Here is a 24128-nt window from a genome sequence, read left to right on the forward strand (position 1 = left end):
ACTGGCCTGAATACCAAGCGTCACATCTGGAGGAAACCTGGCACCATCCCTACTGTGAATCATAGTGGTGGCAGCATCATGCTGTGGTGATGTTTTTCGGCAGCAGAGACTGGGAGACTAGTCAGAATCAAGGGAAAGATGAACGGAGCAAAGTACAGAGAGATCCTTGATGAAAACCTGCTCCAGAGCGCTCAGAACCTCAGACAGGGTGAATGTTCACCTTCCAACAGGACAATGACCCTAAGCACACAGCCAAGACAACGCAGGGGTGGCTTCGGGACAAGTCTCTGAATGTCCTTGAGTGGCCCAGCTAGAGTCCGGACTTGAACCTGATTGAACATCTCTGGAGAGAACTGAAAATAGCTGTGCAGCAATGCTCACCCATTCCAACCTGATAGAGCTTGAGTGGATCTGCAGAGAAGAATGGGAGAAGCTCCTCAAATACAGGTGTGCCAAGCTTGTAGACTCAAGGATGTAATCGCTACCAAGGATGCTTCAACAAAGTACTGAGTAAATGGTCTGAATACTTAAGTATATGTGATATTTCCGTTTTTTGTCTTTAATACATTTGCAAAAATGTAAAAATAAAAACAAATGTAAAAAGGTTTCTGCATTGTCATTATGGGATATTGTGTAGAGATTGATGAGGGGGAAAACATGATTTAATCCATTTTAGAATAAGGCTGTAACGTAACAAAATGTGGAAAAAGTCAAGGGGTCTGAATACTTTCCGAATGCACTGTATGTCCTTGCAGTATGTGTTCATCCAGCTAACTCAGGGTATTGAGGGTATTTGTGGGTAGGAGGAGTTGTCCTTGTTTTGTTGTTACATTCTGTCTGTACAGGAAACACAAGGAAGGAAGTCCAAAGCCACACAGGGAATTGAAAGGGCACAAATGCAAAAGAAACCTATTGTTAAGACACTGTTCAGTGCTGTTGGTGCAAAAACTGAATAGAAAATTGTGTGTGTGCACGTGCATACTATTTGTGTGTTTGTGTGCACATGTGTGATTTTATATGTGCTCGCTCCACTATGTTTTACCCTGTGTATGATTTCCAGGCAGATCCTTAAGGTGTTGTCCCAGCACAGTGGAGACTGCAGAGTGATGATGGTTGGGCTCAGGGCACTGGCTCTGCTCCTCAGATCAGGTACAATAAAGCATATTTTGAAAAGGACAGGAGAAGAACTACCTCTTGCAGGTTTAATGCATCAATTATTTCTTTGACCACTGGGTCTTAGTCAACTCTTTTTATATGCTATTATATAAATATGTAATACATCTTTCTCCTATCTGGAGGTCATTCTACAACAGTTTCACCCACATCCCATGACTCAAGATAACAACGGGCCACAGACTTCTGGGAGCCGAGTCACTCAACTAGAAATATGTTATGGTAGTTGTTAAAAAGTCACTAGATCAGTCTAGTACACACAAATGATTCCTAACAACAAAAAGAACATTAAGATACCAGCATGCTGTGCCAGGTTAACCTCAGAATGAGCCGTCGGCAGCTACATACAGTAGCTCTTTGCCGTATACTAAGTTAAAGTTTGAGGCATTTGATTGCCTATGTTTGTCTATGGAGATTGCATGGCTGTGTGCTCAATTTTATACACCTGTCAGCAATGGGTGGGGCTGAATTAGCCAAATCTACTAATTTGAAGGGGTTGTCCACCTACTTTTGACAATGTAGTGTATCTGTGTAAACATAGCCTTACAGCAAAACTACAGACAGTGTGACAAGAGCGTACCTTCATACAATATCTGCACATACAATAATCGACAGTACTACATTTTCAGAGACTACTTTTGGCTAGTGAGCTCTACTTTCAGAACTGCTGGCTAAAAAGGATACAAAAGTACTGGAGAATCTCTTGAAAGCATTATTGTTAGGAATTCAAGGACTGTAAACATAGCATATACACGTGACCGTCATATCACTTGTTGCTTGTAGTGGAGTACAGTAAACAGACAAACATGACAGTGTATCACTTGTTTTTGCACTTAGTGTCTGTAAGGAGGGGATTTTCCGATCATGCTCAAGTGATAGGAATGGCAGCCCCCCCCCCCCCCATTACAGGCAGAAACTGCAACAACAAGTGGTATATTATACTATCAGACAATGTTTAAATTGTCCATGTCTTGTACCTGTACTCCACTACTCAGGCCAATAGTGTCCTCTCTATTTATCTGTCATCAAGATAATCAATTCATCATATTGTCTAACTTGGCATATCTCATCTTAAAGTCGCTCTGTCTGTCGATTTCTGCCCTCAGTCAATTATTTTCAGTTATTGACAGATCATGTAATAGATATGACATCATACCCATGGTTGCCAAGGAGCCCTTAGAATGCAGCAAATTGAATTAGGTCACGTGGTCCCCTCTCCCCACCACTCCAACCCTCTCTTTAGTCAAAGGGACAGTACAGTATCAGTGTTAAGTGAAGGTTAAGCGAGACAGAAATGTGCACACACAGCACAGGAGTTTCCAGGACTGTCCTTGGGGGGGAGGTATTTACAAGGTAGGAAGTGAACCTAGGTGCTTTCAGTTCCTCTATGGGCGAAAGGTCAAAGTGTCCTTAACCAGCGAAGAAATGCATCAAAAATGTCTATGATCCTGTGTAAATAAGTCTATATTTTGATAGACAACATTATAGAAACCTTTTGACAAGACATTAATAAGGCTCATACATGCTTATAACAAGTGATTAAACATTAGCACTGCGGGGTCAGATTCAATTCAAGTGTCACCAGATGTTTTTTTCTCTGTGTCTAGATGTGATCGTGTTGTTGATTCGGGATGAGGAAGAGGATGTGTTTAGTTTGATCGTTGAGGGGATGAAGACTTTCCCCTCCAGTGAGGAGGTTCAGATTCAGGGCTGCCGTGGTCTCCAGCTGCTACTGGACAGAGGTGAGATATACACTGAGTCTAGAAAACATTAGGGACACCTTCCCAAAATTGAGTTGCACCTCCTCTTTTGCCCTCAGAACAGCCTCAATTCGTCAGGGCATGGACTCTACAAGGTGTCGAAAGCGTTCCACAGGGATGTTGGACCATGTTGACTCCAATGCTTCCTGCATTTGTGTCAAGTTGGCTGGGTGGCCTTTAGGTGGTGGACCATTCTTGATAGACACAGGAAACTGTTGATTGTGAAAACCCAGAAGCGTTGAAGTTCTTGACACAAACCGGTGTGCCTGGTACCTACTACCATACCCCGTTCAAAGGCACTTGCCATTCACCCTCTGAAGTGCACACATACACAATCCATGTCTCAATTGTCTTGAAGCTTAACAATCCTTCTCCTCTTCATCTACACTAATTTAAGTGGATTTATCAAGTGACATCAATAAGGGATCATAGTTTTCACCTGGATTCACCTGATCAGTCAATGTCATGAAAAGAGCAGGTGTTCTTAATGTATTGTTCACTCAGGGTAGATTCCTAGTCACTAGCGGAGATTCCTAGTCACCAGCGGAGATTCCTAGTCACCAGTGGAGATTCCTAGTCACCAGTGGAGATTCCTAGTCACCAGTGGAGATTCCTAGTCACCAGTGGAGATTCCTAGTCACCAGCGGAGATTCCTAGTCACCAGTGGAGATTCCTAGTCACCAGTGGAGATTCCTAGTCACCAGTGGAGATTCCTAGTCACCAGTGGAGATTCCTAGTCACCAGCGGAGATTCCTAGTCACCAGTGGAGATTCCTAGTCACCAGTGGAGATTCCTAGTCACCAGTGGAGATACCTAGTCACCAGTGGAGATACCTAGTCACCAGTGGAGATTCCTAGTCACCAGCAGAGATTCCTAGTCACCAGTGGAGATTCCTAGTCACCAGTGGAGATTCCTAGTCACCAGTGGAGATACCTAGTCACCAGTGGAGATACCTAGTCACCAGTGGAGATACCTAGTCACCAGTGGAGATACCTAGTCACCAGTGTATATACCTAGTCACCAGTGGAGATACCTAGTCACCAGTGGAGATACCTAGTCACCAGTGGAGATACCTAGTCACCAGTGGAGATACCTAGTCACCAGTGGAGATACCTAGTCACCAGTGGAGATACCTAGTCACCAGTGGAGATACCTAGTCACCAGTGGAGATACCTAGTCACCAGTGGAGATACCTAGTCACCAGTGGAGATACCTAGTCACCAGCGGAGATTCCTAGTCACCAGCGGAGATACCTAGTCACCAGTGTATATACCTAGTCACCAGTGGAGATACCTAGTCACCAGTGGAGATACCTAGTCACCAGTGGAGATACCTAGTCACCAGTGGAGATACCTAGTCACCAGTGTATATACCTAGTCACCAGTGGAGATAATAATAATAATAATAATAATATATATGCCATTTAGCAGACGCTTTTATCCAAAGCGACTTACAGTCATGTGTGCATACATTCTACGTATGGGTGGTCCCAGGAATCGAACCCACTACCCTGGCGTTACAAGCGCCATGCTCTACCAACTGAGCTACAGAAGGAGATACCTAGTCACCAGTGGAGATACCTAGTCACCAGTGGAGATACCTAGTCACCAGTGTATATACCTAGTCACCAGTGTATATACCTAGTCACCAGTGTATATACCTAGTTACCAGTGGAGATACCTAGTCACCAGTGGAGATACCTAGTCACCAGTGTATATACCTAGTCACCAGTGTATATAATAATATATGCCTTTAGTCACCAGTGTATATTCTACCTAGTCACCAGTGTATATACCTAGTCACCAGTGGATATACCTGGAGTCACCAGTGGAGATACCTAGTCACCAGTGTATATACCTAGTCACCAGTGTATATACCTAGTCACCAGTGTATATACCTAGTCACCAGTGTATATACCTAGTCACCAGTGGAGATACCTAGTCACCAGTGTATATACCTAGTCACCAGTGGAGATACCTAGTCACCAGTGTATATACCTAGTCACCAGTGTATATACCTAGTCACCAGTGGAGATACCTAGTCACCAGTGGAGATACCTAGTCACCAGTGGAGATACCTAGTCACCAGTGGAGATACCTAGTCACCAGTGGAGATACCTAGTCACCAGTGGAGATACCTAGTCACCAGTGGAGATACCTAGTCACCAGTGGAGATACCTAGTCACCAGTGGAGATACCTAGTCACCAGTGGAGATACCTAGTCACCAGTGGAGATACCTAGTCACCAGTGGAGATACCTAGTCACCAGTGGAGATACCTAGTCACCAGTGGAGATACCTAGTCACCAGTGGAGATACCTAGTCACCAGTGGAGATACCTAGTCACCAGTGGAGATACCTAGTCACCAGTGGAGATACCTAGTCACCAGTGGAGATACCTAGGCTGTACTGCAAATTGGGGATTTTACCTTGCTATCAAAATCTGCAAAGAAGTCCTTTGGGGATTTTTTTAATGTGTCCTGGGATTTTTCAGGCATATTCTTTCATACTCTGACTGATGTTGTGGGCATCTCTGTGTTGGCAGTGTCTGATGACGATCTGGTAGAGTTTCTGGAGAACCAGGACCACAGTGTGGTTCTAGGTGCTCTCCACCATTTTCACGACAGTGAAGACCTGTTTCTGCAGGCCATGAAGGTACTCCTTCCCCTCGCAGGTCCTGGTAAGTCCCCAATGAAGAAGAATACAAAACATGTCTGTTTAACCCACCCCTCTTTGCTGCTTTTTCTCTTTTCTCTTATTTTTCTCACATTCCTTTCTCGGACAGTATTTCTGGGACCAAATAAATGATTTATAATTTATTTTCTGGCTGCTAGGCCCACTGAAAACAATTAATTAGATTTGAGCCTTTTCTCGAAGATTGGTAGATTTTCTCAGTAAATATATAGTTAGGTTCTTGTCTCACTCCTCACAATGATTATCTTCATTTGAGTTGACCCAATGTCAAGCCTGTTTTCTGTGTGGTATGGGAAATCACCATGTTGTTGTTGTTGTTGTTGTTGTTCTCTGACGTCTGTGTACCTTGTGTATCATGCCACTTATTTTTCAGATTGTGTTCTTTTTTGTGTTTTCTTTTCTGTAGGGTTGCACAATTCTGGCAACTTTCTCAAAATATCCAGGTTTGCCAGAAATCCTAGTTGGAAGATGGAATGAGGAGGTAATAAGTAAGCAATCTGGGAATCCTCCAGGCTCCAACCTGGATTTCTGGAAAATCTGGGACTTTTCAGAAAGTTACCAGAATTTGGCAACCCTACTTGTCTGTTTCATTTGCTGCTGACATTGAGTTTCCCTTTGGGGATCAATGAAATATTAATCTATCATTCAATCAATCAATCATAGCCAGTAACGTGGAGATCCTGATGTCGGGGGGAGAGAGGTGTTACAGTGTGGTGGCTGGAGCCATGGAGTCGTTCCCAGCGGTCGAGGCACTGCAGGAGGTCGGCTGCTGTCTGTTCAGAAAGTTTACATCAGGTCAGTTCCAGGGTCAAAGGGTCAGAGGTCATGAGCAGTAGGATTTAGAGCCAAAATACTTTATTTGTTCTTCAGCCACACGGCAGTCCCTGCAACTTGCTGTAAAGTTAAGCGATGAGTCTGGGGTAACCCCCCGACACCACAAACATACCCCTCACCAATAGTTCAATGTATCTCTTTCAGAAAGATATTGTAGTATTCTGGTGCTGAATGGGGTGCATAGGGTCACTGTAAGAGCCTGTTTGACTTACCCTGAGAACGCCACTCTACAAGCTGCTGCTCTCTCCTGTCTGGCTGCCCTCAGTGAGTACACACACACACACACATACACACACAGTTTGTTGACTACACCACGGTTTTACGCCTATAGGGACAACAGGTCAGCCTAAAGGGAGGAGGTAAGTGAACTGGCATTGTGGTGTCATGACAACAAGCTCTCTGTCAATATCAGCAAAACAGAGGAGTTGATTGTTGACTTCAGGAAGCATAGGAAGGAATATGCCCCGAATCCACATCAATGGGACAGCAGTAAAAAGAGTCACAAGTTCTAAGTTGTCAAGAGGTAGCAACATCTATTTCCTAAGGCACCTGAAGAAATTCAGGATGCCGTCCTGGATCTTCTCCAAATACTAACGCTGCACCATCGAGAGCATCCTGCCGGTTGTACCACGGCCTGGTATGGGAATTTCTCCATCCACGACCACAAGGCCCTCCAGGGGGGTGGTGAAGACGGCCCAGTACATCACTAGGATTGTGCTCCCACCCATCACAACTGTTGCTACCTGACTCTTATTATACTGCTCAGTTTATACACTAGCCCCCATCCTCCCCTTCCTCAAAGCAGAAGTAAATATTGGACTATAAATTGTGCCTTGTATTATACGTAAAATATTTAATATTATTTACTTTATGTACATATTCTTCTTATTTTGTATTTATTTATTTTACTTTTTCTCCTCAATTTTGTGGTATCCAATTGGTAGTTACAGTCTTGTCCCATCACTGAAACTCTCGTACTGACTCGGGAGAGGCGAAGGTCGAGAACCATGCGTCCCTGCCGAAACTGCTCGCTTAACCCGGAAGCCAGCCGCACCAATGTGTCGGAGGAAACGCCGTCCAACTGGCGACCATGTCAGCGTGCATTGCGCCCTGCCTGCCACAGGAGTCGCTAGAGCGCGATGGGACAAGGACATCCCGGCTGGCCAAACGCTCCCCTAACCCGGACGACGCTGGGCCTCAGCCCGGGATCGAACCTGGATCTGTAGTGACGGATCAAGCACTGCAGTGTCTTAGACCGCTGCTCCACTCTGGAGGCCATATTCTCATATTTTATTACCTCTTATTGTTGTAAGCATTTCGTTTGGACGGTGTATACCACTCATAGATACGGCTCATGAAACTTGAAACACACACACATATCTTTCTTCACACCTGGCTCACCACTGTTGTTTCCTGTTTCTCGTCCACTCAGCTGAAACCATAGTGCAGAGCAAAGCTGTGGTGAATGAAGGGATGGAGGAGGGAGAGGCGGAGGAGAACAGAGGTAAGGAGGAGGTGGTGGATGATGTGGGGTTGTGCTGGATGGAGGCCTGCTGCAGAGCTCTGGAGGTCCATGCTGCTGATTCCACAGTGCAGGTAAGTCCTCAGCACTTTATATCACACATCATCTATTAGCTAGTCTTGTATTGACATTTTAGTCACTGTCCTACTACTCTTCAGTCTTTCTGTCTGTCCTCATCTCTCTCTTTCTGTTTCCTACCATCACCCCCCTAGGAAGCTGCATGTTGGGCCATACACAGCCTGCTATTGCATGGCAGCGAGTCATGGCACCATTCCACAGAAGAGCAAGACGGAAGGTAGTCCGTGAGCATGAGCTTTCCTCATGGTGTAGTCATCGACCATTCGCTTAAGCGTTTACAATTTTGCTGGTATTGTGATTGACAGTGATGGTGTGCTCCCCAGGACACCAGTCCACAGACAGATCATGGCTGCCATGCTGCTCCACTCTTCCTCCCCTGGGGTGTTCCAGGCTGCTGCCAGCGCCATGGGAACACTCATCACCTACAATAGTGAGTCAGACTAGCTCCTGTTACTCCCCATAAACTGTCTGAGGTGACATTCAGTCAGGTCAGGCTTCAGCCTCTGCATATTACTGCTAAAGATTTAACAGCTTGTGTGTGTGTGTGTGTGTGTGTGTGTGTGTGTGTGTGTGTGTGTGTGTGTGTGTGTGTGTGTGTGTGTGTGTGTGTGTGTGTGTGTGTGTGTGTGTGTGTGTGTGTGTGTTTGCAGGTAAAATGCGATCTCTGTTGTTGTCCAACGGCCTCCACGTGAACGTGGTGGAGATGATGAAGAGACATCTGTCCTCTCCAGAGGTCTCCGCAGGTGGATGTAAACTGCTCCACCTGCTCTTCAAGGGAAGGTAGGAATAATTTCAACTGACGTGATTTCCACTGACATTTACGCATTCCTGTTGCGGGCTTGAGTATAATTACATCAGTCAACTTCTGAAGAGGTTCCTACTTGCAGAGCAGGTTTCTCTTGTGGAACAGGTTTGTCTTACAAAACAGATTTGATCGCAATGAGAATATTCAGTATAAATACAGGTTAACAGTATGTTCCAAACTTGTTAGTTTGGGGTATCAGTACTCCGGGTTGACAATCACTGCTTCAGTTCGAAGGTATGTAATGACTAACATAAAAAGAGGAACTGATGATGCACTTCCCAATTTGGAAATTGCACCTTGTGAATTCTACTATTACAATTTTCAAGAGTAAGCCTGACTGAGTTCCTTAAAATTATTATCGTTTTTATTGGGGGGGGGGGACCAGTGGTCCCCATGGTTTGAGGTTTGGGAACCACTGGTCTAGGGTACTACTCATGTCCCTTGCCTCTCTCTGTAGGATGGCCAGTCTGGATGAACTGGACATGGCCATGGGTCAGATCCTTAGGGCCATGAAGGTCCATAACTTCATACCTGAGGTCCAGCTGGAAGCTCTGAGGGCCAGCCTGGCCTTCCTCTGTCCTGGTAGGAGACGCACATAGACAGTCAACACTTATGGTGTACAAGTGTTCCAGCATTTACATGTGTTTTTAAAAGTATTTAGGTATGTGTACGTGTTCACAAGTGTTGAAGCATTTTTGAGTGTGCACACGTGTACATATGTGTATCAAGCTCCAGCCATAGTGCTCAAAGCAAGACTGCTAGAGTCCTTTTGTCTTAGTCAGCTGTATTTAGCTAATGAAATCTGAATGTATTTTCGGTCATCTTTTGTGTGTTTGAGCAGATCGAAGTTTGCGGGTGTCTGATCACGGTGTGTCTGTGGCTGATCCAGACACAGTGGACGTGTCTCTGAGGGTGCAGAAGAACCAGAGTGTGGTGGAGGGGGCCCACACAGTCTACCTAGAGACACTCAACAGGGTAATCATATCACCCCATGCAATTCATTCCCTGCTCAAATCAGGGCCCGTGTTCACAAAGCATCTCAGTAGGAGTATTGATCAAGGATCAGGTCCACCCTGTCCCTGTAATCTTATCAATTGTGATCTAAAAGGCACATCCTAAAACTGTTACTAGATCAGCACTCTTAATCTGAGACAATTTAGGAATACAATCCCTGGTCCCTAGAATTCACAGTTATCCTTGTTAATAATAGACTCACATTAAAATATATACCTTTTTGTTGTTTGTGAGGTAGTTTATTAGCAGTGCAGCCATCCAGGAGTGTGGCCTGCGTGTTCTGTCTGCCCTGGCTGACTGCTCTGGTGCTGTAGACCTGCTCTGTCAACAGGGGGCGATAGACACTGTGCTGCACACACTACAGATGTTCCCTAGGGAACGAGGTGAGAGAGAGTAGTTACACTGCTTGCTAAATCTGGCACGTTTACAGAAATGGCGATCAATGTGCATTGTCCCTGTCAAGTAACGTGAATAAAGACAAGTAAAGCAGAGACATAAAGGCTCTGCCCCTGACTCCCTTCCTGCCTCTTTAATATAAATACACTGACTCCCTTCCTGCCTCTTTAATATAAATACACTGACTCCCTTCCTGCCTCTTCAATATAAATACACTGACTCCCTTCCTGCCTCTTTAATATAAATACACTGACTCCCTTCCTGCCTCTTCAATAGAAATACACTGACTCCCTTCCTGCCTCTTCAATAGAAATACACTGACTCCCTTCCTGCCTCTTCAATAGAAATACACTGACTCCCTTCCTACCTCTTCAATATAAATACACTGACTCCCTTCTTGCCTCTTCAATATAAATACACTGACTCCCTTCTTGCCTCTTCAATAGAAATACACTGACTCCCTTCCTGCCTCTTCAATAGAAATACACTGACTCCCTTCCTGCCTCTTCAATATAAATACACTGACTCCCTTCCTGCCTCTTTAATATAAATACCCTGACTCCTTTCCTGCCTCTTTAATAGAAATACACTGACTCCCTTCCTGCCTCTTCAATATAAATACACTGACTCCCTTCCTGCCTCTTCAATATAAATACACTGACTCCCTTCCTGCCTCTTCAATATAAATACACTGACTCCCTTCTTGCCTCTTCAATAGAAATGCACTGACTCCCTTCCTGCCTCTTCAATAGAAATACACTGACTCCCTTCCTGCCTCTTCAATATAAATACACTGACTCCCTTCCTGCCTCTTCAATATAAATACACTGACTCCCTTCCTGCCTCTTCAATAGAAATACACTGACTCCCTTCCTGCCTCTTCAATAGAAATACACTACTGGGGTCTAAACCTCCTCTACTGCCTTGTGTCTAAGAAGAAGCTGTCCAGAATGATAGTTCCCGTCCTGGCGTCTGTTCTCGTTACCAGTCTCCTGCAGTACAGGGAGGACACAGAGATGCTGTTAAAGGTGAGTAATCCTCTATGGTCCTCAAAGCCATATTTGTCTAGAAGATTTCCAGTTATTTCAATTAATGACACATTTTTTTAAAACTAAATAGGGGTTCCAGGTGGCCCTCCGAATGCTGGATGCCTGCTCAGGGGCAGCAGGGGAGCTGCAGAGGGAAGGCTTTGACAGCGAGATCTTCCTCCAGCTCAAAGAAGGACCACCTGACCGGTACAGCTACCCGGTAAGCGTGTGTGTTTCTGTGTGTCCTCATACTCTGTAATCCTTGGTCTTCTTCCTTCCTTACCCATCTCATAACTTCCCCTTCTTCCCCCATTATCCCCCCACCTCTCTCTCTCTCTCTCTCTCTCTCTCTCTCTCTCTCTGTCTCTCTCTCATCTTTGTCTCTCTCTCTTCCTCTAGCTCTCCCAGCTGCATAAGGCTGCATGCCTGGCCCTGTCCAAGATGTGTGGCGATGCAGAGCTGAGGTACAGTATGCTGGAGAAGGCCTGTAAGGACGGGGATGTGCTCATGGCTGAGTGTCTCATCCAGCTAGGAGCCGACATCAACAAGAAGACCAAAACCGAGTCGCTCATATACCAGGTCAGCAATGATCTCTATGGGGATCTGATGAAATGTAATTTGTGTGTGTGTGTACGTCTGTATGTGTATGTATGTATGTACAGTTGAAGTTGGAAGTTTACATACATCTTAGCTAAATACATTTAAACTCAGTTTTTCACAATTCACGACATTTAATCCAAGTAAACATTCCCTGTCTTAGGTCAATTAGGATCACCACTTTATTTTAAGGATGTGAAATGTCAGAATAATAGTAGAGAGAATTATTTATTTCAGCTTTTCTTTCATCACATTCCCAGTGGGTCAGAAGTTTACATGCACTCAATTAGTATTTGGTAGCATTGCCTTTAAATTGTTTAACTTGGGTCAAACATTTTGGGTAGCCTTCCACAAGCTTCCCACAATAAGTTGGGTGAATTTTGGCCCATTCCTCTTGACAGAGCTGGTGTAACTGAGTCAGGTTCGTAGGCCTCCTTGCTTGGCCACGCTTTTTCAGTTCTGCCCACATTTTCTATGGGATTGAGGTCGGGGCTTTGTGATGGCCACTCCAATACCTTGACTTTGTTGTCCTTAAGCCATTTTACCACAACTTTGGAAGTATAGTTGGGGTTATTGTCCATTTGGAAGACCCATTTGCAAACAAGCTTTAACTTCCTGACTGATGTCTTGAGATGTTGCTTCAATATATCCACATAATTGTTCTTCCTCATGGTGCCATCTATTTTGTGAAGTGCACAAGTCCCTCCTCCTGCTTTTCAAAGCCGATCATTCAGAGTATCTCTACCGCTCCTGCTGTCTCTAGAGAGTTGAAAACAGCAGGTCTGGGACAGGTAGCATGTCCGGTGAACAGGTCAGGGTTTCATAGCCGCAGGCAGAACAGTTGAAACTGGAGCAGCAGCACGGCCAGGTGGACTGGGGACAGCAAGGAGGCATCAGGCCAGGTAGTCCCGAGGAATGGTCCTAAGGCTCAGGTCCTCTGAGAGAAAGAAAGAGAATTAGAGAGAGCATACTTAAATTTACACAGAACATCGGATAAGACAGGAGAAATACTCCAGATATAACAGACTGACCCTAGCCCCCCGACACATAAACTACTGCAGAATAAATACTGGAGGCTGAGACAGGAGGGGTCGGGAGACACTGTGACACTGTACCCCCAGACAGGACCAAACAGGCAGGATATAACTACACCCACTTTGCCAAAGCACAGCCCCCACACCACTAGACAGATATCTTCAACCACCAACTTACCATCCTGAGACAAGGCAGAGTATAACCCACAAAGATCTCTGCCACGGCACAACCCAAGGGGGGCACCAACTCGGATTGTTGGAAAAATTGTTGGATTGTTGGAAAAATGACTTGTGTCATGCACAAAGTAGATGTACTAACTGACTTGCCAAAACTATAGTTTGTTAACAGGAAATTTGTGGAGGCGTTGAAAAACTAGTTTTAATGACTCCAACCTAAGTATATGTAAACCTCCGACGTATGTACAGTACCAGTCAATAGTTTGGACACACCTACTCATTCAAAGGTTTTTCTTTATATTTATTATTTTCTACATTTTGGAATAATAGTGAAGACATAAACTATGAAACAACACATGGAATCATGAACTTATCCTTTGCAGCAGAGGTGACTCTGGGTCATTCAGGCCCTAAACATTTTCTAAATTATTACATTTTGGGAGCTCAGTTCTTAGGCTTTGCCCTTCGACCCCCCCCCCCCCACCTGCTCAACCACTTCCCCACTGCATCCCCTCCCAGGTGTGTGAGCAGGGCGGGCCTCTACAGCTTGTGGTGCTGCTTCTCAGTCGAGGGGTCCATGAGCAGCACCTGCGTGGGGCCCTGGGGGCCAGCGTGCGTCGTGGGGACGGCCCTGCGATCATCCAGCTACTGGGGCGTCTGGGGCTGGACCTGAACAACAATGCCCTCTGTCTGGGGGGGGTTCAGGCTGGGTCGGGTGGATGCTGCCTGGCTCAGCCCCCTGCTCGCTGAACGAGGTCGCGCCAACAGTCTACCCTCCAGCACAAGTGAGTCTAGTCACTGATGCTGATTTCCAGTTATAGACTCTTCTTCTTAGATTCTCCTGTAGATCTCTATATCTTATTTGAAGGAAAGCTGTAACTATCATATTGCCTACAGATTTCCAATCTAGAATGAATAGAACATTTATTTTGTTATGTACTGTACGTGTGCATATGTATTTGGGTTAAAAACCTGGGATAAAGGATGTGTGTTCTCTCTGTTGTGTTTTCAGGTAAGGGTGCATGTTTAGCTCGGTACGTGTTATCCTTCCAGAGGGGTAAGATGACCCCTACCCCCTCCACCCCCAGGTCTCTAGCTGACCCCTGCCTTACCTCTGGGTACATGTCAGACGAGAGTGATGACTCCAGCTTCCTGTCTTTAGAGGACAGTCTTGTCTTCAACGACGATATGGAGAGTGACGGTGAGGACCATGGGACACACAGAACAGTGCTCCTTGTCAACGTTCAAATCATGTTTATTTCAAACTTTTTACTCACTCTTGATAATCACAATGGAATCACTTGGTAAAAATAACAACAAGTTAAACAAGGTTATTTGGTATCTAATAAACTTAGCAAAAAAGAAACATCCTCTCACTGTCAACTGCATTTATTTTCAGCAAACTTAACATGTGTAAATATTTGTATGAACATAAGATTCAACAACTGAGACAAAAACTGAACAAGTTCCACAGACATGTGACTAACATAAATTGAATAATGTGTCCCTGAACAAAGGGGGGGTCAAATTCAAAAGTAACAGTCAGTATCTGGTGTGGCCACCAGCTGCATTAAGTGCTGCAGTGCATCTCCTCATTTGCACCAGATTTTCCAGTTCTTGCTGTGAGATGTTCCCCACTCTTCCACCAAGGCACCTGCAAATTCCCAGACATTTCTTAGGGGAATGGCCCTAGCGCTCACCCTCCGATCCAACAAGTCCCCGGTGTGCTCAATGGGATTGAGATCCTGGCTCTTCGCTGGCCATTGCAGAACACTGACGTTCCTGTCTTGCACGGAATCACACACAGAACGAGCAGTATGGCTGGTGGCATTGTCATGCTGGAGGGTCATGTCAGGATGAGTCTGCAGGAAGGGTACCACATGAGGGAGGAGGATGTCTTCCCTGTAACGCGCAGCGTTGAGATTGCCTGCAGTGACAACAAGCTAAGTCCGATGATGCTGTGATACACCGCCCCAGACCATGACCGACCCTCCACCTCCAAATCGATCCCGCTCAAGAGTACAGGCCTCGGTGTAACGCTCATTCCTTTGACGATAAACTCAAATCTGACCATCACCCCTGGTGAGACAAAACCGTGACTCATCAGTGAAGAGCACTTTTTGCCAGTCCTGTCTGGTCCAGCGAAGGTGAGTTTGTGCCCATAGGAGACGATTTCTGGTGAGGACCTGCCTTACAACAGGCCTACAAGCCCTCAGTCCAGCCTCTCTCAGCCTATTGCGGACAGTCTGAGCACTGATGGAGGGATTGTGCGTTCCTGGTGTAACTCGGGCAGTTGTTGTTGCCATCCTGTACCTGTCCCACAGGTGTGATGTTTGGATGTACCGATCCTGTGCAGGTGTTGTTACACGTGGTGTGCGCTGTCTTAGGCGTCTCACAGTACGGACAATGCAATTTATTGCCCTGGCCACATCTGCAGTCCTCATGCCTCCTTCCAGCACGCCTAAGGCACGTTCACACAGATGAGCAGGGACCCTGGGTATCTTTCTTTTGGTGTTTTTCAGAGTCAGTAGAAAGGCCTCTTTAGTGTCCTACGTTTTCGTAACTGTGACCTTAATTACCTACCGTCTGTAAGCTGTTAGTGTGTTAACGACCGTTCCACAGGTGCATGTTCATTAATTGTTGAATTGGACAGTGTTTAAACCCTTTACAATGAAGATCTGTGAAGTTAGTTAGATTTTTACGAATTATCTTTGGAAGACAGGGTCCTGAAAAAGGGACATTTCTTTTTTTGCTGAGATTATAATAGCTAATTTGGTGACTGTTAATTATTGGCCACAGTTGCCTTATTTTGGGAATGTCTTGCTTACTGGATGTCTCCTTATTTTCACAGGAAGTGATTCGCTTTTGTTGGCACTATCCACCAATGATTTGTCGGAGGAGTGGAAGGCAGGGTCACAGAAGAGGAAGAATGGGCGTCGCAGGCACTTTAGCTCCGAGGTGGGCTATCTTCTTTACGACCAATAGAAATATTGTTTATTTTTTTAACTTACTCTATTTCAGAGAAAAAACTTAACTGTCCCCCTCTCTCTTTCTTGCTCTCTCGCTCTCTTTCAATAAATGAATTAATTAAGATATGTGCCAATCAATTTACCAATTAAACCAATTAATTTACTAACCAATCAAACAGTCCTGTATCCATCCGAAGGGAGTCCAGGGTGAGGTTGAGCTCAACGAGCCACTTCAGAGGAGGTATGGCAGGACAACCCCTAACCAGAAAGGTACTTACAGTACATTAGTTTTACTTGCCCTTGTTCAAAATATCAATGGTATCATATCAATGGTTATCCATTATTTCTATTGTTTCTACTACAGGTATTCACTCCCCAGTCTTGAGCTCTGGGTATAACTCCTCCCCTCTGGTCGGGGACAGAGAGTGGATCCGCCTGCTGGACCTATCAGGGAATGAGCTGGACTCTGTGTCATGTTTGTTGGGCGATGGTTCTGTCCGACAGCAGCTGGAGCACCTGTATCGACTAGACTTGAGCCAGAACAGCCTATCAGAGTTCCCCTCTGGGCTGTGTGAGGTGTGGGGTCTGTTCAGAATGCTTCAATGTTGTATAGATGATGCAAAATGTAAAAATGGTGGGGAATTCAATGTTCGGTTAATCTACAGAATCTTGTCAGCATCTAAAAAAAGTATTCATCATTTTATATCATTTGTTGTTGCGATGATTTATTTAATTCTTCAAAATAATAATAATTATACTTCTTAGAGCTTGAAGAGTCTGACACGTCTGGATCTCCAAGGCAACCAGTTGCAGTCGTTGCCGGCAGAGCTTCTGGCCCTGCCCTCACTGACCATGCTCAACGTGTCACGTAACTGTGTCGGCCCGCTTCTGACCCTTGACCCTGCCGTCACCTGCCCGTCGCTACGGCAACTCAACCTGTCCTACAACCACATCACCACCTTCCCCCACCAGCTGGGCCGGGCAATGGAGCGACTGGAGGAGCTGTCCCTCGAGGGGTATGATTGGAAATGGAGTTCTTTGGATCACTGCTGAATGTTTTACTTTAGCTGTGTAATAGGCACAAAATTATATTAAAAATAATTACAAAGCAGGAATTGGTGTTTAGTTTTTGTCAAACATGTACATTTGACCCATCTGGCGCTAGACAAGTTCAATTAAGTCCTCAAAATATTTGAAAGAAAACTACTCTGATTTGAACCCAAGTATGTGACATAAAATATCATGAATATAACTTTGTCTCTACACCTTTTCCTCTCCTGTAGGAACAGAATGAGTGAGCTGTGGTCTCCTCTGTGTCTTCTGGAGATGAAGCTCCTAGACATCAGTAAGAACAGTGTGGAGAGCATCTCACGTGACTTCCTGTCTGGCTGCCCCAAACTAGAGAACTTCAGTGCTTGTACCAACCATCTCAGTAAGTACATGTGAACGCAGTTACTTACTTAATCCTTTTTAATGCTGACAGAACATGGGGTCTGTACTAGTTCTCCAATGCTGTCTTACAATGGATTATTATTTGGTACAATTATTAGGCATATCTGTGAAAGTCATTCAAGTCAAACCGATTTCTAGAAAAAGTATTGCCAGACAAATTAATAAATGTTGTTAATTCTAGATAAACAGTTAATTTGTGTATGTAGTGACATAAGAACATATTCATTGTATGACATTGTGTTTTGTGTTTCTGCTGTCATAGGTTCGCTGTCACATCTTCCCTCAAAGATAACAACTCTGAAGTTATCACATAACAGTTTCACTACCATTCCTCAAGCCGTTCTGGATCTTCCAAAGTAAGTTTGATGTTTTAGTGAAGGCAACTACATTGTTGTAGAAGGCGTTTATTAGTTAACTATTATTTGAGTAAAAACTGCTTATTAGTGTGCAAAAATGTATCTGACTTGAGATTCAATACAACTCATCCTTGATTTTTCTTTGCTTTCAGTTTACGGTCTGTGGATATGAGGACCAATGACATCACAGTTTTACCGGGGCCGTGCGCCTGGGCATCGGTCAACCTGCGGGAGCTCATGTTCAGTCAGAACCGCATCGGAGTGCTGGACCTGAGTGGACCTGAAGTTTACAAGTGGGCCAGACTGGAGAAACTACACCTGAGTGACAATAAGCTCACAGAGGTCAGCATTTATTTATTCATCTTATTAATATTTCATTGACATTGTCATTTAGCAGACGCCAAAGTGACTGACAGTGATCACACGTGTCACAATAAGTATGTGACATTTGTTAGCACCAGGCAATCTAACTAACTACCATTAAAACGGTCGTATATGGTGAACAGGGACAATACAGTACTCAATGCTTCTCACACCTCCATCATAAACTGCATGTTCTCTCTAGAACAGGTCTCTTGGAAAATATATGTTATCTCAAGGAGAATAAGAAGGTTAATTAAAATATAAAAATATAAAAGTACATTTCCTATCAGTGGTATTATTGACCTTTTCACCCCTGTCTGTTTCAGGTCCCTCCTCAGATCGGCCTGCTGGAGGAGCTGACCTCTCTCGACTTGAGCCGTAATGGCGGCCTGCGCTCCTTCCCTGACGAGATGGGCAAGCTGAGCCGGCTGTGGGACTTGCCACTGGATGGCCTGCGCCTCAGCCTGGATCTCAAGCACATTGGCAACAAGACCAAAGACATAGTCAGGTGAATGTCTGCAAAGAAATGCTTACTTGCAGGTTCCTTCTCGAAGTAAATGGCTCAAAATAACACATATTTTCGCATAAGTATAATACAGGAAGGCACCATTTATAGTCTAATATTTACTTGTGTTTTGGGGAAGGGGGATGGGAGGCAGTGTATAAACTGAGCAGTATAATGGTAGCAGCAGTTGTGATGTGTGTGTAGCATGAATGTGTGTGTGCTAAGTTATGGAGAATCAGAGCAGGTGGTCAGGCCAGTTCATGTGTTTAGCAGTCTGATGTCTTGTAGATAGCCTGTTGGTGTCAGACCTCATGATCCGATACCATCTGAAAGACGGTAAGGGAGAGAACAGCTTGTGACTGGGCTGTGTGGGGTCCTTGATGATGCTGTGTGCCTTCCTCAGGCACCGTTCTGAGTAGATGACCTGAATGGGTGGGAGCACGGTCCCAGTGATGTACTGAGCTGTCTTCACCACCCCCGGAGGGCCTGTGGTCGTGGATGGCGCAATTCCCATTCTAGGCCGTGGTACAACCGGTCAGGATGCTCTCGATGGTGCACATGGTTTCCAGGTGTTTGTGAGCCCTTATTACGAGCCCTTCTCTCCTCAGGATTGAGGTCAGGACTTTGGGATGGACACTCCAATACCTTGACTTTGTTGTCCTTAAGCCATTTTGCCACAACTCTAGAAGTATGCTTGGGGGTCATTGTCCATTTGGAAGACCCATTTGCGACCAAGCTTTAACTTTCTGACTGATGTCTTCAATATATCCACATACTTTTCTTACTTCATGATGTCATCTATTTTGTGTAGTGCACCAGGTCCTCCTGCATCAAAGCACCCCCACAACATGATGCTACCACCCCCGTGCTTCACAGTCGGGATGGTATTCTTCAGCTTGCAAGCCTCCTCCTTCTTCCTCCAAACATAATGGTCATTATGGCCAAACAGTTCTATTTTTTATTTCATCAGACCAGAGGACATTTCTCCAAAAAGTACGATCTTTGTCCCCATGTGCAGTTGCAAACTGTAGTCTGGCTTTTTTATGGCGGTTTTGGAGCAGCGGCTTCTTCCTTGCTGAACGGCCTTTCAGGTTATGTCGATATAGGACTCGTTTTACTGTGTATATAGATACTTTTGTACCTGTTTTCTCCAGCATCTTCACAAGGTTCTTTGCTGTTGTTCTGGGATTGATTTGCACTTTTCGCACCAAAGTACGTTCATCTCTAGGAGACAGAACGCGTCTCCTTCCTGAGCGGTATGACGGCTGCATGGTCCCTTGGTGTTTATACTTGCGTACTATTGTTTGTACAGACGTGGTACCTTCAGGCATTTGGAAATTGCTCCCAAGGATGAACCAGATTTGTGGAGGACCAGAATTTTTTTCTGAGGTCTTAGCTGATTTCTTTTGATTTTCCCATGATGTCAAGCAAAGAGGCACTGAGTTTGAAGGTAGGCCTTGAAATACATCCACAGGTACACCTCCAATTGATTCAAATCATGTCAATTAGCCTATCAGAAGCTTCTAAAGCCATGAAATAATTTTCTGGAATTGTCCAAGCTGTTTAAAGGCACAGTCAGCTTAGTGTATGTACACTTCTGACCCACTGGAATTGTGATACAGTGAATTATAAATGAAATAATCTGTCTGTAAACAATTGTTGGAGAAATGACTTGTGTCATGCGCAAAGTAGCTGTCCTTACCGACTTGCCAAAACTAGGAGTGGTTGAAAAATGAGTTTTAATGACTCCAACCTAAGTGTATGTAAACTTCCGACTTCAACTGTAGCGTCATACCAAAGAAGACAAGGCTGTAATCGCTGCCAAAGGTGCTTCAACAAAGTACTGAGTAAAGGGTCTGAATATTTATGTACATGTGATATTTCAGTTTTCTGTTATACATTTTTCTAAACAATTTTCGCTTTGTCATTAAATGGTATTGTATGTAGATTGGTGAGGGAAAAAACAATTTAATCAATTTTAGAATAAGGCTATAATGTAACAAAATGTGGAAAAAGTCAAGGGGTCTGAATACTTTGAATGCACTGCATTCCTCAATGTTGATGTTGAGTCCTATTTGGATGAATCTTTGAACATTATTCCAATCAACATTCTTAAAACAATCCTACAGTATTGGGGGAGATGGCTTTGTACGCTTTACAGATGTTTGTGTATACATGGTCTTGCATGCTGGATCCTCTTTGGGCAAGATACATGTTGGCGATATATAAAATAATAATAATAAAAATAAAAAAAACATGTATTGACATTTAACCCAAAAAGCAATGCTATCTGTCAGAGGGAATTCTGAATGAACAGGTGGTGGCTTTTGATAGGTTTGAATTTGCTCCAGATTTCCCCTTTCAAACAAAAGCTTAATCCCGTTCACAAAACTCCCCCAAATAAATCACTCTCTCCTGTATCCTGTAACTCAGGTTCCTCCAGCAGCGTCTGAAGAAAGCCGTTCCGTACTACCGGATGAAGCTGATTGTGGTTGGGAATGCCGACAGTGGTAAGACTGCTCTGATCCGACAGCTGATGAAGCTCAAGCGTTCTCAGTGGCAGATGGAGCGGCCCACCGCTGGGATCGACGTCAGAGATTGGACCATCCGGGACCGGGATAAGAAGAACATGGTGCTCAACGTCTGGGACTTCTCAGGTGGGTCAACCGTCAACTGCCAACTGTGCCATCTGGTCTGGATACTTACTAGTGATGTGAGATTTTTTTTTTTTTTGTATATCACAATATTATTTTGGACGATATTATGTTGATACACTAAATCAAATTGTATTTGTAACATGCGCCGAATACAACAAGTGTAGACCTTACAGTGAAATGCTTACTTAAAAGCCCTTAACCAACGATGCAGTTTTAAGAAAATACCTTAAAAAGTAAGAGATAAGAGAAACAAATAATTAAAGAGCAGCAGTGAATAACAATAGCAGGGTGAAATACAGGGGGAACCAGTACAGAGTCAATGTGGAGGCTATATACAGGGGGTACCAGTACAGAGTCAATGTGGAGGCTATATACAGGGGGTACCGGTACAGAGTCAATGTGGAGGCTATATACAGGGGGTACCGGTACAGAGTCAATGTGGAGGCTATATACAGGGGGAACCAGTACAGAGTCAATGTGGAGGCTATATACAGGGGGTACCAGTACAGAGTCAATGTGGAGGCTATATACAGGGGGTACCAGTACAGAGTCAATGTGGAGGCTATATACAGGGGGAACCAGTACAGAGTCAATGTGGAGGCTATATACAGGGGGTACCAGTACAGAGTCAATGTGGAGGCTATATACAGGGGGTACCGGTACAGAGTCAATGTGGAGGCTATATACAGGGGGAACCGGTACAGAGTCAATGTGGAGGCTATATACAGGGGGTACCGGTACAGAGTCAATGTGGAGGCTATATACAGGGGTACCAGTACAGAGTCAATGTGGAGGCTATATACAGGGGGTACCAGTACAGAGTCAATGTGGAGGCTATATACAGGGGGTACCAGTACAGAGTCAATGTGGAGGCTATATACAGGGGGAACCAGTACAGAGTCAATGTGGAGGCTATATACAGGGGGTACCAGTACAGAGTCAATGTGGAGGCTATATACAGGGGTACCAGTACAGAGTCAATGTGGAGGCTATATACAGGGGTACCAGTACAGATTCAATGTGGAGGCTATATACAGGGGGTACCAGTACAGAGTCAATGTGGAGGCTATATACAGGGGTACCAGTACAGAGTCAATGTGGAGGCTATATACAGGGGTACCATTACAGAGTCAATGTGGAGGCTATATACAGGGGGTACCAGTACAGAGTCAATGTGGAGGCTATATACAGGGGTACCAGTACAGAGTCAATTTGGAGGCTATATACAGGGGGGTACCAGTACAGAGTCAATGTGGAGGCTATATACAGGGGGTACCAGTACAGAGTCAATGTGGAGGCTATATACAGGGGGTACCAGTACAGAGTCAATGTGGAGGCTATATACAGGGGGAACCGTACAGAGTCAATGTGGAGGCTATATACAGGGGGAACCGTACAGAGTCAATGTGGAGGCTATATACAGGGGGTACCGGTACAGAGTCAATGTGGAGGCTATATACAGGGGGTACCGGTACAGAGTCAATGTGGAGGCTATATACAGGGGGTACCGGTACAGATTCAATGTGGAGGCTATATACAGGGGGTACCGGTACAGAGTCAATGTGGAGGCTATATACAGGGGGTACCGGTACAGAGTCAATGTGGAGGCTATATACAGGGGGAACCGGTACAGAGTCAATGTGGAGGCTATATACAGGGGGTACCGGTACAGAGTCAATGTGGAGGCTATATACAGGGGGTACCAGTACAGAGTCAATGTGGAGGCTCCTTTGTCTTGATCACTTTGAGGGAGTGGTTGTTGTCATTGCACCGCATGGTCTGGTCTCTGATCTTCTTATAGGCTGTCTTATCGTTGTCAGTGATCATGCTTACCACTGTTGTGTCATCAGCAAACTTAATAATGGTGTTGGAGTTGTGCCTGGCCATGCAGTCATGAGTAAACAGGGAGTACAGGAGGGGACTGAGGACGTACCCCTGAGAGGCCCCTGTGTTGAGGATCAGTGTGGCGGATGTGTTGTAAGCTACCCTGACCACCTGGGGGCGGCCCGTCAGGAAGTCTTGGATCCAGTTGCAGAGGGAGGTGTTTAGTCTCAGGGTCTTTAGATTAGTGATTCGTTTTGAGGGAACCATGGTGTTGAACGCTGAGCTGTAGTCAATTAATAGCATTCTCACATAGGTGTTCCTTTTGTCCAGATGGGAAAGGGCAGTGTGAAGTGTGATAGAGATTGCATCATCTGTGGATCTGTTGGTGCGATATGCAAATTGGAGTGGGTCTAGGGTTTCTGGGATAATGGTGATGTTGTGAGCTATGACCAGCCTTTCAAAGCATTTCATAGCCACAAACGTGAAACTTGACCCCAAGTATCGCGTTTGCCTGGTAGCATTAGAAAGCCCTAGTCGGCTAAAACGGCTCAATCTCTGGTATTTTTCATCCTATAGCTTGTTCTCCGTCTTCTTTTTAAATAGTGAGCCATGTTTTCAGTACTTTTATTTATACATGACTGAAACTCATTTTCTCATACTCTCTGGTCTCTCTGCAGCAGACATACTGCTTGGAACATTAAATCGCAATAACGAATCACAATACAATGCCTTCAAAGTATTAATACCCCTTGACTTATGCCAAATTTGGTTGTGTTACAACCTGAAATCAAAATGGATTATTTTTTCTCACATATCTACACACAATACACCATAATGACAGCGAAAATGTTTTTTAAAGTTTTTGCACATTGTATTGAAAATAAAATAAAGA

General features: G+C 44.7%; 1 protein-coding gene across 1 annotated transcript in view; it reads left to right on the forward strand.

The window, feature by feature from the left end:
• Positions 1 to 24128, forward strand: part of lrrk2 (leucine-rich repeat kinase 2) — a 71529-nt gene that overhangs the window by 5533 nt on the left and 41868 nt on the right. The window contains 27 exon segments of the mRNA XM_046355980.1: positions 1061 to 1149; positions 2781 to 2915; positions 5477 to 5611; positions 6289 to 6420; positions 6604 to 6723; positions 7892 to 8055; positions 8194 to 8276; positions 8383 to 8489; positions 8710 to 8839; positions 9322 to 9446; positions 9706 to 9839; positions 10117 to 10261; positions 11163 to 11302; positions 11394 to 11522; positions 11702 to 11881; positions 13630 to 13812; positions 13814 to 13895; positions 14123 to 14311; positions 15962 to 16068; positions 16259 to 16349; positions 16444 to 16655; positions 16845 to 17095; positions 17363 to 17511; positions 17794 to 17887; positions 18040 to 18229; positions 18577 to 18758; positions 21189 to 21412. Coding sequence (XP_046211936.1) covers positions 1061 to 1149; positions 2781 to 2915; positions 5477 to 5611; positions 6289 to 6420; positions 6604 to 6723; positions 7892 to 8055; positions 8194 to 8276; positions 8383 to 8489; positions 8710 to 8839; positions 9322 to 9446; positions 9706 to 9839; positions 10117 to 10261; positions 11163 to 11302; positions 11394 to 11522; positions 11702 to 11881; positions 13630 to 13812; positions 13814 to 13895; positions 14123 to 14311; positions 15962 to 16068; positions 16259 to 16349; positions 16444 to 16655; positions 16845 to 17095; positions 17363 to 17511; positions 17794 to 17887; positions 18040 to 18229; positions 18577 to 18758; positions 21189 to 21412 — 3902 coding nt within the window.

The sequence above is a fragment of the Oncorhynchus gorbuscha genome, linkage group LG01, assembly GCF_021184085.1.
Source record: "Oncorhynchus gorbuscha isolate QuinsamMale2020 ecotype Even-year linkage group LG01, OgorEven_v1.0, whole genome shotgun sequence".
In the NCBI taxonomy this organism is placed as follows: Eukaryota; Metazoa; Chordata; class Actinopteri; order Salmoniformes; family Salmonidae; genus Oncorhynchus; species Oncorhynchus gorbuscha.